Raw genomic sequence first — 12,232 nt, 5'->3', positions numbered from 1 at the left:
ATCCCTTGCTGGTTTTACAGAGTGCTTGCACCTCTGTGAAAACAGGACTCAGTCCCTTTCTCCTTAAAAAGGTGTTTCCATTCCCTTCTCGGTTCTGTGTTCCTGAGGCCATATGACCAAAAAACAAGTGGAACAAGTATCTTCTCCACATCAGTGATGAATCTGCTCACTTCCAGCTTGTACAAATACTGAAGAATTCAGAATTTCTCCTATGAAACATGGTAGACAAAATACCTCCGTTTAGAGCAGTGGCTCAACAACATTCTGCATACACTCTCTTGCCTCTCCTCAGGGGGAGTGAGCCTGGTTTCTCCTGGTCAATGCTGTCCTGCCAGCTGCAGCCTTCCTTGCCCCAGCCTAGCCAGGGCCCAGAACTGCTCCAGCACAAGCTCCCCATGAGACACAGGGGTGAGGCTACAATTGCACATGGCTCTGCATATGCAGCACACACAGAGCTGACCCTGCAATCCCTTAAGGACAAAGTCCACAGAAGCAAGGGTCCTTCTCATCTGGGGCAGGGCAGGTCACAGACCAGACGTGGGAAAATACGGGACCAACAGCTGGTCCTTCCAAGACAGACCTCATTGGTAACTCATCTCACTTGATTACACCCACCTGCAAGCTGAGGGTGGCAGGGAGGGAGGCAGACACACCGTGAGGCACCAGCCTGGCGGGGACCCTGTCCCAGAGATCAGACACTGCTGCCACTTTATTCTCGCCGTGCCCAGGTGGTGCAGGGCTGACTGTAGGATGAAAAACTTGCTCAGATTTTGAGCTCAGGGCTCAGCACAGTTTTAACACATCCCTCATTTCTTTCCTAACAACCCCCGCCCTGTCCCTTTGGAAACATCCAAAGTAGGCTGGTGTTAATAGCTGAGGTCTTTATTTAAAGTTTTTATATACAGTAAAAGTGTCACAGATAAATCTGTGACAATCAGACAAGACAAATGTAAATCTCTCTCAACAATTAGCAGCTTAAGATCTATAAACTACAGTGTTACGTTCACAAGTGTCATTTCTGTACTTTTCAACCCGTGCAAGTGAGTTTTTCTGTTTATTTTTTTTACACTTTTAAAACACACTTACAGCTAAGTCAATTGCCTACAACTATACCACCTGGCATACACAACACAGACACACAGGGTTTGTAACTCCTTAGCCACATTCAGAATTCACTTAAAAACTGGCAAAACTACTCAATCTTGAACCCTTTGTAGCTTGGCTTCTTTTGTTACAATGCTTTTTTTTAAATAAAAAATGCATATTTTCAGAGCTGTCAGACCATGCTTTCCCATCTCAGTGTAACATGTACACAAGTCAACAATTCATCTGATCAGACCTAAGCACATATGGGACTGGAATAAATCAACAGAGTAACTGCTGGGAGCATGCTGGGCATCATTAAACTAAACTAATAAGAGAAAAAAAGAACTTTATGAAATTTTAAATGGTAAATTTTTTTGCATCAAGATTTTCTCTCTTTGCATTGAAGGACACAGGGGAAACAGATGAACTTCATTTGAACTCTCAAATGTCAATGAGGAGCTGCTGCTTTTGAAACTTACACAGTCCATTATATTTTTTCCCTTTTTATGTGCCAAGGTTATATGTGCTACAAACACATCTCAGCAATTTCTGTGTCTTTTCAACTCCAAATATGAAATGTTTTGGGAAACATTCTGCGACTCTGAGATGGTCACTAAAACGTTTGTATCTACAAAGGAGACTGTTAAAGGTACTCACACACGCACTCACATCCATGGCAGAAACTGTCCTCTGCCTGTCATCCAGAAACACTCCATCAGGAAAGCAAACACAACCACGTACAAGGAAAGGGAGCTTTAAAGCTAGAATCACATTTCCAACAATATCATCGTTAAGCTATCAGAAATCATCACAGACCTTCAAACTGAAGAGGGAGAAAAACCCCAAAACGTTCTGCTAATGCAAAAGGCAAAACACATGGCAGTTGTGTTAAGATATGACAAGTGGATGCAGCATCATACATGGCATTACTGCAGACAGTTTTCTGGAATGGAAGAAACTGTCGAGAGAGAAAGAGACAGACAGACACACTTTGTCCAGACATGTACACGGCCTCCACCAAACAGTTCTGAGGTGTAAGTTTCTATTAAGCCTGAACCTTTCTAGCAAATTAGCAAATGGTATTTACTGAATGTGACAGAGTTCAGACGCTAAATGAAATTAGGATATAAAGAAGAGGGGCAAACACTTCCTTAAATACTACAGATGAGTGGCACTGAGTGTCCAGATCTATTGGCTTTCAACTCCTTCCTGCTTTGACCACATAAAAACCTACCATGCACAATTCTAGTGTGATCAAAACTGAGAAAACCAGAGGTAAAAAGGCCAGGTTTCAGAAATAAAGGCAACAAAGCATTTCAGTTATGTCCCAAATCAGTTCTTACTGTTGTTCACACATTTGCTTCTGACAAAACTGTGTAATGGGAAGCTAATAGTTACCCAAGGAACATGAGTCACCAGAGAAGGGTGGCAACAGAGCAGAGCCTCACTGGAACGAGGAGCAGGGCCAAGGGGAGGAATGGCCACACACCTTTGCTCTGGCTGTGGCACTGCAGAAAGCACAAGCAGCATTGGCCTGAGTCAGCTGCATTTGGCAATTTGTATTTTAAGTAGGACAGGAGCAGACTAGTGCACATGGTGACAGAGAGGTGTGCTGTGATCCCTGGGGAGGGGGCACCTGAGTTTCCCGTGACTATGGAAAAAAAGAACCTTTGGAGGAAGAAAGATGGTTGAACGGTGGAGGGTTTGCTCCACTGGCAATCAGAAAACCCTCAAGACTGTTAAACTTGTTTGAGGGAATTTCTCAGAATCTGCATCACAGCACGACATCTGTGTATATGTACGTACGTGATGTACATGTCTCATAAATGTATGTGTATGATTTCAACTGGTTTAGGTCATGTGGGCAACATCTGGTTCCTAGAGGGAACTTGATCCTGCAAGGAAGGAAAAGAGTAAGACCTAACTAAACACCATAAATGGTTTTGAAAGAGAATCCTGGAGTCTTTTTGGATTTCATGAAGACAAAAGATGAATCTTGGCATTGTTATGGTGAAAGGGACAGCAGTTAAAAACCAGCACAGAGTGAACACAGATTCCTTGGACATGAGGGCTGGCTGCCTGCCTGTACCAACAGGTCACCAGCAATGACACTGCAAAGGCTTGGGGTTACATTTGAAGCTGACATTTCCTTTAGAGCTTTGCAAAGGTGTCTGCACCAAGTGCTGGCTCCTGTGGCTGAAAAAGAGGATGCTCTCTATGGCACACCACAGACATAGACACACAAATGATCTTACCAGAGCCTGACAGGAGGAAAACTTTGGTTTCACTTTTCAGGGGTTTCTTTAAAAATTAGAGCTATTTCTGAGACAACCATTCTTTTAAGTGGACTGTTGAGTTAATATTTCTTTCCTTAAAAGAACCTGTCTTTTCCCTAGGAAGGGATGAACAGAAATTCCTTCTTCTTATCCTGAGGCAGGAATTAGAGATGACATGCAAACAAGAAATATAAACATACTATCCTTCACATCTGGAAAAAGAAAAAAAGCCTTGCATGACAAAAAGGTGTGGAGAAGACAGATGGTTTTTGACGATGCTGCATCTGTATGCTCAGGAGGACAGACAAATGGCATGTGAACAGCACTGTGTTCGACAGGCTGGCATCAGAAACTACTCTCCGCCCTCCTCAAAACTGCTTCAGGACAAGACAGCTCACAATTATTCACGCATTTCTTCATTTACAAACATCACTTCTTTATTTGAAAGAAAAAAAAGTAATGACCCTCCCAACCCCTTCCAAAAAAACCCCCAATAATAATAATTATAATAATAATAATAATAATAATAAAAAATCCTATTAGAAACAATAAGGAAGCACTGAGAGTTTGAGTATTACACTCTTCAAGTATGCTGTTTGGATTTTTTTTTAAATCTGTGAATATACATATATTAAAAAAAACCTTAAAAGTGCGACCAAGGGCTTCTGCTTAAAGATAAGTATTTCAAGGACTATTTCAAAATACTGTAGCATGACTGTGCAGTTACTGTGTATGGCATGAGGCTTCCACTCCATACACTCAGCCAAGTTAGTCAGCCTTACAGAAAGTTACTGAAGTCAGGTTAGCACAAACGGTGAACCCAGATGCTGAGCTGAGAGAGAGATCCACACGTTGTTTTTCTCTTGTTAAGGAAAGAAACCACTCTGAACGCATACATTTGGACATGGAATGTGATCAGACTTCACAGTAAAAGTTTAGTGTTACAGGTTTGCTGTGGTACCATCATTCAAGGCTGTGCACTAGATTGAGCTTTGATCATCTTAGGCTAACCACGTTCTCTTCTTCCTGACAGGTTTAGTACAGTAGTTCAAGCCACAATTTAAATTGCCCGTTGGTATGCTCCAAATTCTGTATTTTATTAATTTCTTTTGTACGCTTTAAAGAATCTCAAGATTTGCATCCAAAGAGAACCATGCTACATAAAAATTATCCAGGATTCTCACCAAAAGAGTTCTTGAATAAAATCTAAAAAATACTATTGCAATGCATCTCGCAGAGAAAAAATGTTATTCTAAATGTAAACAAATTCACTCGGACACTTTAAAACTTCAGCGGAGTAGTTGCTGACTAATCTTTGTCACACTTGCTCACCAAGAGCGCCGGGAGGGAGCAACACAGCCCATTCCTGCCGCCATCATCTGGGGGGAGACAAGAACCGTTCCAAGTAGCCGGTGATGGCGTCCCAGTGCTTCCACAAAAAGGCAATGAAAACCACTATAAATAAAGTGCTGAACGTCCTATTGCGAGTCTTCATGAGGGGCACAACACAGTTGGCCACAGTGGAGACGAAGACGAGGAGGACAGCCATGACAGCCAGCAGGATGTTGATGAACTTCCCCAGCAGGTTCCTGGCTGTGGCATTCTCCAGCCCCTCCAACTGCACCACTTGCTGCTGCTGCTGCTGCAGCTCCATCTTGGAGATGCGTGTCTGGCACGCTTCCAGTGCCTCCTGTGGGTAAGAGCACACACTGGGTCACACACAATCCACGGCTGTCACCTCACAGACTGGGCCAGGCCAGGGTCAGCATTCCCAACACACACTCCTGAACTGAGCAGAGGTAGCAGTGCCATTTCCCGTGCCTAAGGGTGAGAAGCTGCTCACTAACTGAGCACTGCAGTCTGTAACACACCACGGCACCTCATCCGCACCAAGATGCTCAACAGGGAGGTGCCAGGTTGGGCAGAAGTTGGGCTTTGTTAAAACACACCCTTCAATGCCACCTGGCACTGCCAGCTGCCAGACCCTGCACATGGTGCTATGGCCACCCAGACCCACCATCCCTCCTGTCTCACTGTCAGACCAGAGGGAGGTGGGTGTGACAGCCCTCAGCAATCCCACGGCCTCTGTCCAGAATGGGGGGCTACCCTGCAAGCTGGTCACTTCAGCTTCGGTTCCAAGAGGTCACTGAGAGGCCAAAGGTGCTGTGCCTAGCCAGAAATCTCTGTCCTCTTCCTCTTCTAGGATGTGTATTCCCAGAACCTCCTAATTCAGTGGCTTGTGCTTTTCTGGCCCTTCTGCAGAAAACTACTCAACCTGGGAGAAACCTAAGTCAACAAAAACAACTACCCAAAGGCTCAGCTGTGTTCTGCTTGCTTAGCGAGCTGTGAGCTCAGGGAAAGGTCTGAGGAGCACCAGGGCTGGGACTGCACAGCTGCCATCACAGGAGGAAGATCTCCTCCAGACTGCAGCAAGCTGTGGCACTGGCACAGCTCCAGGTGACACTGGGAGGGCTGGGGAAAGATGTCTAGGAGAAGGGTAGGAAGCACAAGATTTATGGAACTGCCTCCAGGAAGAAGCAAAGCAAAAGGAGGTTGAGGGAGAAGACTACTCTGCACAAAACCAGCTCTCCAAAGCTCTGCTGACTTGGGGAGATTTTGTCAAATCTTTTCACTGGGTGAAACCTCAACTGGACCAACACAACCTGCACTAAAACACTGATGACATGCAACGCAGGGGGCTAGGGAGAAGGAAAGAGGTTTTATGGCAATTAACACAACCAGATACTTCTCCTCTTGAAGATACAAAGTTACAATTTTTCCACTAATCTCAGAGTCAGGTTTCTCAGGCCGACTTGCAAGTACCATCTACAAGTCTGCAGCAAAGCAGCAGTCTCTCCCAGACTGACCACTGAAAAAGGAACCAGGATTGTTCCTCTGCAACATCAGCCCATGCTCTTATGTAGTTTTTCATGCAACAAAACACCTTTTCCCCAGCAAGGCTGAGGAATAGGCTGTCCCAATTTGCAAGTTTCCACTAAAAGCACCAAATCATAAAATGAAGATTAAAAAAAGCTATTGAGAAATCCCCATTTAACAATTTAAGTTTTCACCCTTACTTTTTTCTGCTGTTTGAATTTAGAGAAGAGAACAAAACCTGACCCTTACAACACACCCCCAAGGGACAGCCTCCTGCTTACACGGCTGGAGGCCATGGCACCACTGTCCACAAACACTGATTAATTTCAACTTAACGGTCACTGTCAACTGCTACATTTCTCACTGCATCACGGTTGTGGGGGTCAATGAAACATGAGGGCTTCTCTTTGGTTATGGCCCCTGAAAGCACAGGGCAGAACTGCTCAGCTGCCTGAACAGCAACAACTGGGAAGGAAGGACGTTTGACTCAACGGGACTTGCAGCTGGATCCACAGGCGTGCCAAGAGCACAGCCTGCTCGGTCTCCAGAGGAAATCACCTGGCTGAACCACCTCCAGGGATGAAAAGGGGGAGAACTTTGACCTACAATTCTCTGCTCACACTATAAATATCTCGCATCAGCGATCAGAACTGAGATGTCTGCTAAAACTAGCAAAGCAATTACTTAAAATGGACAAGACACTTGTTCCTGAATAGGCCTTTCTCCACAAGGGTCAGAAGCAGCCTTGCTTTGTAGAAAGGCCTCCAACTTCATGATCTCTGTCTCATAGCTTTTTTTACATACTGAAACTTCTCTTTAAAAAAACACCTCCTTATTTGGGCAAAGCCAACAGAAAGAATTGTTTCCTGACTCAAAGCAGTGAACATATAAAGCCATTTTTTCTTAGATGTATGTGACCATTGCTGTAAAACTAGTGACACAGAACCACACCCCAGGGCCCATATACTGGGAATGCTACTGTAAAAAACGTGTTCAGGTCATGGCTCGTGAGTGTCTAACACCCTACAAAGGCTGCACAAGGTGTGGGCACTGGCTCCTGCTTTGCTTCAACTGATTCACAGACTCCGCTCTGGCTGAGCAGCGGCTCCCTCTGCGCAGGGGCACAGCCCTGCTTTACAGAGGAGGTTACCTGGACAGATACCCAAGGGTCCCAGATGGAATAAGGTCCTTTCAGAATGTGGCAATACACAGTTTAGCAATAAAGCTACGAGGATTAAAATCAAATACTGAAGTGCAGGAGTATTTCAAAAGTGAGTTCCTGAAAGAGCAGGCAGAGGGCAGGACTTGGATCCTCGCTTCCGTCACCCACCTGGATGTCCCGGGCTCGCTCGTAAGACTGATAGGCAATCTTTTCCTCCATGCTGGCCAGCTCCTGTTTCAAATTGAGGATCTCATTCTGGTGGAGCTCAGTCAGGTCATTTAACTGCTCTTCAAGTCTTTCACATCTAGAAATGACAACACATGGTACAGTGGCTTTAGTGAGAAGAGGACGGCAAAATGACACCAGTGACAACCGAGGAACAAACATCACTGCCTGTGCAGTGAAACCAGGGGGGCTGCCTCAGTCAGCACCCAGCACGCACTGCCACCATGGCCCTTCGCTGGGAATTAGTCCTTTCTACCAGGTAAACTCTGTGATCCTGCTCCTGCTCTGGAATAAAACACACAGTTACATGACAACTGTCAAGTGATGCAAGAAATCAAGGACAGAGTTAGAATAAAATAATGTATTCCCCAAACTTTTGTGTAAACCAAATAGTTCCCTTCTAATACCATAAGCTCTTAAGCATTTTGATCTACACTCAGAATAGTAATGGGCATAAAAATGACACAGAAATGACATGTGACCGATGCCTCAGAGAACATGATGTTACTGTCTGATCTCTGCATGAGGTCACGTGGATCTTTGACTTGTATTTTTCTTTATCTCCCACAAATGATGCAACTTAACAAGCAAATACCATCATATTATTTATAAGAAGGGCACATGAATCACTAACCTGCAGGCTTATTTTTCAGTTTGCTCCTGGTGAATGGGCCAGGAGCAGTCCTGAGGAAGAGGGCTGCCCAAAAAAACCCGAGTTACAGCAATTCTGAGAGATACAGTTTTGGTTCTCATTGAGGGAGTTTTATATCAACTTATGTGATAGCTCTGATGGTAACAAAGGTGTGGGCATGGCTATGGTGGCCATTTTCCACTCTGGACTCTGATTTACACAGTCTACTCATTCTAACAGAATGGAAAAGCTTACCACACAGCTCTTACCATCTGAACCTCGATCCTAATAACCAAGAAACTTTTCAGGAATTAACCACAAGGATAATTCCTTGTTTAAATTTTTCCTTCTGACTCTGCCTGAATTTAATTCATACACACACATATAAGATGAATAAACAATATTTATTTAGAATGAAGAATTTAATTGCAAGTTCTGGAACAAAGACAAAAATCCTGCTTTTGTTTTTTAGGATTTTTTTCCCCAAGATTTTTTTTGGTGCTTCACAAGGTAGTTGTTCAGAATCTGTAGTCAAAAGCTAGCCTTTAAAGACAGTCTTGGGGTTTTGTTTTTAATGGACAAGTCTGAAGAGAATTTTCATTTCTGTTCCCAATGCAATATTGCTTTAAACTAAGGAGCAGTCAGACACAGCATGACAATTTGCAGCAGCAAAACACGTGGTTAACCAGTAGTGAGACCGACAACCCCCAAGCTGATATGGCTCAGCCCAGAAAGGTGCCACAAGGACTGTGCAACCATGCTGAGACACACCAGGAACTGGTTTCCCCAGACTCAGAAGGGCATGGCCATGTGAAGACTGATTAATGAAGGAGCCCAGATAATTAATACTGCCATTTGTTCCCACACAACTTAACAAAAACAACAACTTGCCAACAACCAAGAAATCATAACTAAACCCACTCTAAGTCTCAAAGGAATCATCAATTACTTGAAATATATTCAGTCTGTTAATATATTACAAAATTCTCCAGTGGGTTTATTACACAAAAAGAGACTTAAGCATTTCTGAAAATAGCATGATTGTGTCTTTTAACCTCCTCTCACACAAACACCCTTCATAAAATGGCTGTTGCCAGGCAGATTAAATCCTGTTCTCTAACAAGAAACAATTGTATTTTAATAACTTCAAAACTACCTCAATCTACAGGAAACATAAGGAAACCCTGCAAATCCGTATAGTTAAGAGTTTAAACAGAACAGGATTAGCAGAAGGGTTGGCTCCAATTCTCCTGCCCTGAATGCTGGACAACCAGCTCATTCCTGACCCACACCCTGCTCAATCCCAGAACTGCTGCAATTGGCACCCAAGAATCACCTGTGCTTCCAGAACCCACTGTGTCAGGCAACTGCTTGAACTGGGTTATTTTAAAAACCCACACCCCTGCCCCCACTAACCTACCCTGACTTATTTTTGAAATGACACAGCCTCCATTCAGCTGCTTTTCAATCCCTGTCCCATTACCTACAATTTAGAAAATTAATTTTTTTCCTGCTGCTTTCTATTGGTGTTTAAATTTGAAAAGCAAGGAGAGGTTCATGTGACTTACAGGGCCCAAGGCCAGGGTTTCCCTGTTGAAAGCTGGTTTGCATTTAACTGGGAGTATTACAGAAATAAAAGGGACAGGACACCAGTCAAGGGGTTTAAGATGATAGACATCCCTCTAACACAAGTGCCAGTGTCTTTTGAACAGACTAAATTTGTTTGTAAATATACCACTTTATTTCAGGTATGGAAAACTCCTCTTTGGAGTGAAATTTCTCCTTAAAATTACCAGCCTCTAGATGAACAAGCACCAGCACAGAAATACTTCTGTGCAACGGACCAATGTCACCTGCCACAATTATCACAGAGATCATCAGAGCTGTTCTTATGGACACAGTACACTCCTGGGGCTCAAGTATGGGATATGGGAACACTTAATTTCAAACAGCCACACTGGATTTCCACACATTTTCTGAGGCTCACTGCGTGGGAACTGGGGAACTGGTCTGAAAAGGCTCAGAAACACAGTTATGACCATCTCATTTTTTAAAATGCTTTAAAGGCATTTTAAAGTAATAGCTCCAAAATACAAAGCTAATACACTCATGGAAGCACATGGAAGGGAGGGATGTGATGAAAAGGACACTTTATCTGCACGCAGTGCTTGCTGAGTAAAGAAACTCTGATCAAACTGATGCTAAAGACCTTTGAAGTACACTGTAAACAGAGTTTAACACCTGTCTTCAGTTATCTCTCAAGATGGACTTTTTTTTATAGCTATGTCATACAAACTTCCATGTGATCTTTATTTGTCATGAAATACATCTTTATGCTACTGAACACACTGCTTCCAATAGTGGAGTAAACAGCTAAAAGCAGTATCTATTTGTAATATACTCCAAGTCTTCTACCTAGAGGATACACAAGGGACAGAGTTTGCTCCAAAGCTGCTCTCAGTGCCCACATCCCAGTACTTCCAGGTCTGAGCCTCCCTGGGAAGAGCACAGCTTTTCAGGGACATTTCGGTGCTGTCCTGGCTGGGTGAGCACCCACCTGGCCCAACGTGCTGCCTCCACTGCCCAGCAATACTCCAGAAGAGCCCCCAGACCTCTGAGGTTCAGCTCCTTTGATCTATTTTAAAACACATCATGAGGACAGACTGAAGTCCAACAATTAGACTACATCAAAACCAGCAACTGGAAGCACCAGCAACTACCATTTTGGCTGACAGATGTCTCCTGATAGGAGGGTGGGAGACCTAAATGCCCTTTCCAAGGATGTCAAGTTTGGAAAGAAACCCAAACCCTCGAACTGGCCACACTCCAAATATGTGAGCTCATGATTTCACCATGTACAAACAAGTTCCTAAAGGGACACACAAGATGAAAATACTCAGCAGGAACTTTATTTCAGTCTCAATAGCACAGAAAGTCCCTGTTCATATCAGTAAACAACTGCCACCTTCCAACAATGAGATAAGCCACAGGCCAGTTCGGTGCCTGCTCTGAACTGCCGAGGTGCCGTCAGACTCTTCCTTCCTCAGTGACTCAGCCCCAGCGGAGCAGAGCGCTGCTCCAGGGCTGGCACGTCGGGGCAGCACAGCCCACCCTGCACTCACCTCGATGCCACCAGGCCAGGTCAGGCCAGCCCTGGCAGCCAGCAACACCGGGGCAGGAGAACTGGAGCAACTGCTCCAGTGAGTCGCTGCCTCAGAGATAGTTAGCAAACCAGCAGCTACATGGAGTGATAGGCAAGATCTGGAAGCTGGGAAAGGGAGGGAGGAGATGGAGGAAGTAATGGAAAACCCACAAGGCAAGCCATGACTGATAAACAGAAACTGCACAAACACACAGGGAAAAAAAGATCAGAACCTGCAAAACAGTAGAACATCTAAGAAAGAGGAAATGGACAAAGACCAGGTGAGAAAATGTCACGGCACATGCTTTGTTCCAGCTTCCAGGTACAATGCAAACACTCAGTGTCACCTGACAAGCAAAGGGCTTCTCCAAATACCTTTTTTTTTTTTTTTTAAGCTCTAGCTCTGTGTTTGTTTTTGAAAGCTTCACAGAAATAGAGCAAACTTAGGAGGTATTTATAGCTTTTAAAACCAGTTATGATTAATTTGAATCCCCAGCCTCTCAGCACCAAACCACAATCTCCTTTCCCATCTTTTAATTTTTTTTCTGAAGAGAGAGGTTCCAATTGGAGGAACAAGCGCCACACCTCCCTGCCAAGGCAGCAGCAACCTCTGCCCTTGGACACATCACATCACCTTCCAGTTCTAGGGTGACGTTGGCTTTTATCATGACGGTTCAAAATACACAAGCTATCAAACAAGAATGTAGATTTGTACAGTCAGGTAGTCATCCCGCTGTGATTAGCTCATTAGATCTCACTAATCGTGCAGTTACCTTCAGAGACAAGGGCACTGACAGTAGTTTAACTGGTCCTCCTTAAAGGTCACACCTTTA

At 44.2% G+C, this 12,232-nt stretch overlaps 1 protein-coding gene across 17 annotated transcripts in view; it reads right to left on the bottom strand.

Moving 5' to 3' along the window:
• Positions 1-866: 866 nt before the first annotated feature.
• The window catches only part of TMCC1 (transmembrane and coiled-coil domain family 1), a 108,074-nt gene continuing 96,708 nt past the window's right edge, over positions 867-12,232 (bottom strand). For all 17 annotated transcript variants that reach the window (XM_064667035.1, XM_064667044.1, XM_064667038.1 and 14 more), the window contains 2 exons: positions 7,570-7,705; positions 867-5,052 (listed from right to left, as the gene is read on the bottom strand). In XM_064667035.1, the coding sequence (XP_064523105.1) occupies positions 4,738-5,052; positions 7,570-7,705 (451 nt within the window). In that variant the 3' untranslated portion in view covers positions 867-4,737. The remainder of the gene's footprint in view (positions 5,053-7,569; positions 7,706-12,232) is intronic.

The sequence above is a fragment of the Pseudopipra pipra genome, chromosome 11 (assembly GCF_036250125.1).
Source record: "Pseudopipra pipra isolate bDixPip1 chromosome 11, bDixPip1.hap1, whole genome shotgun sequence".
In the NCBI taxonomy this organism is placed as follows: domain Eukaryota; kingdom Metazoa; phylum Chordata; class Aves; order Passeriformes; family Pipridae; genus Pseudopipra; species Pseudopipra pipra.
The sequence above is the reverse complement of the archived record's forward strand: the minus strand, read 5'-3'. Positions and strand labels throughout refer to the sequence as shown.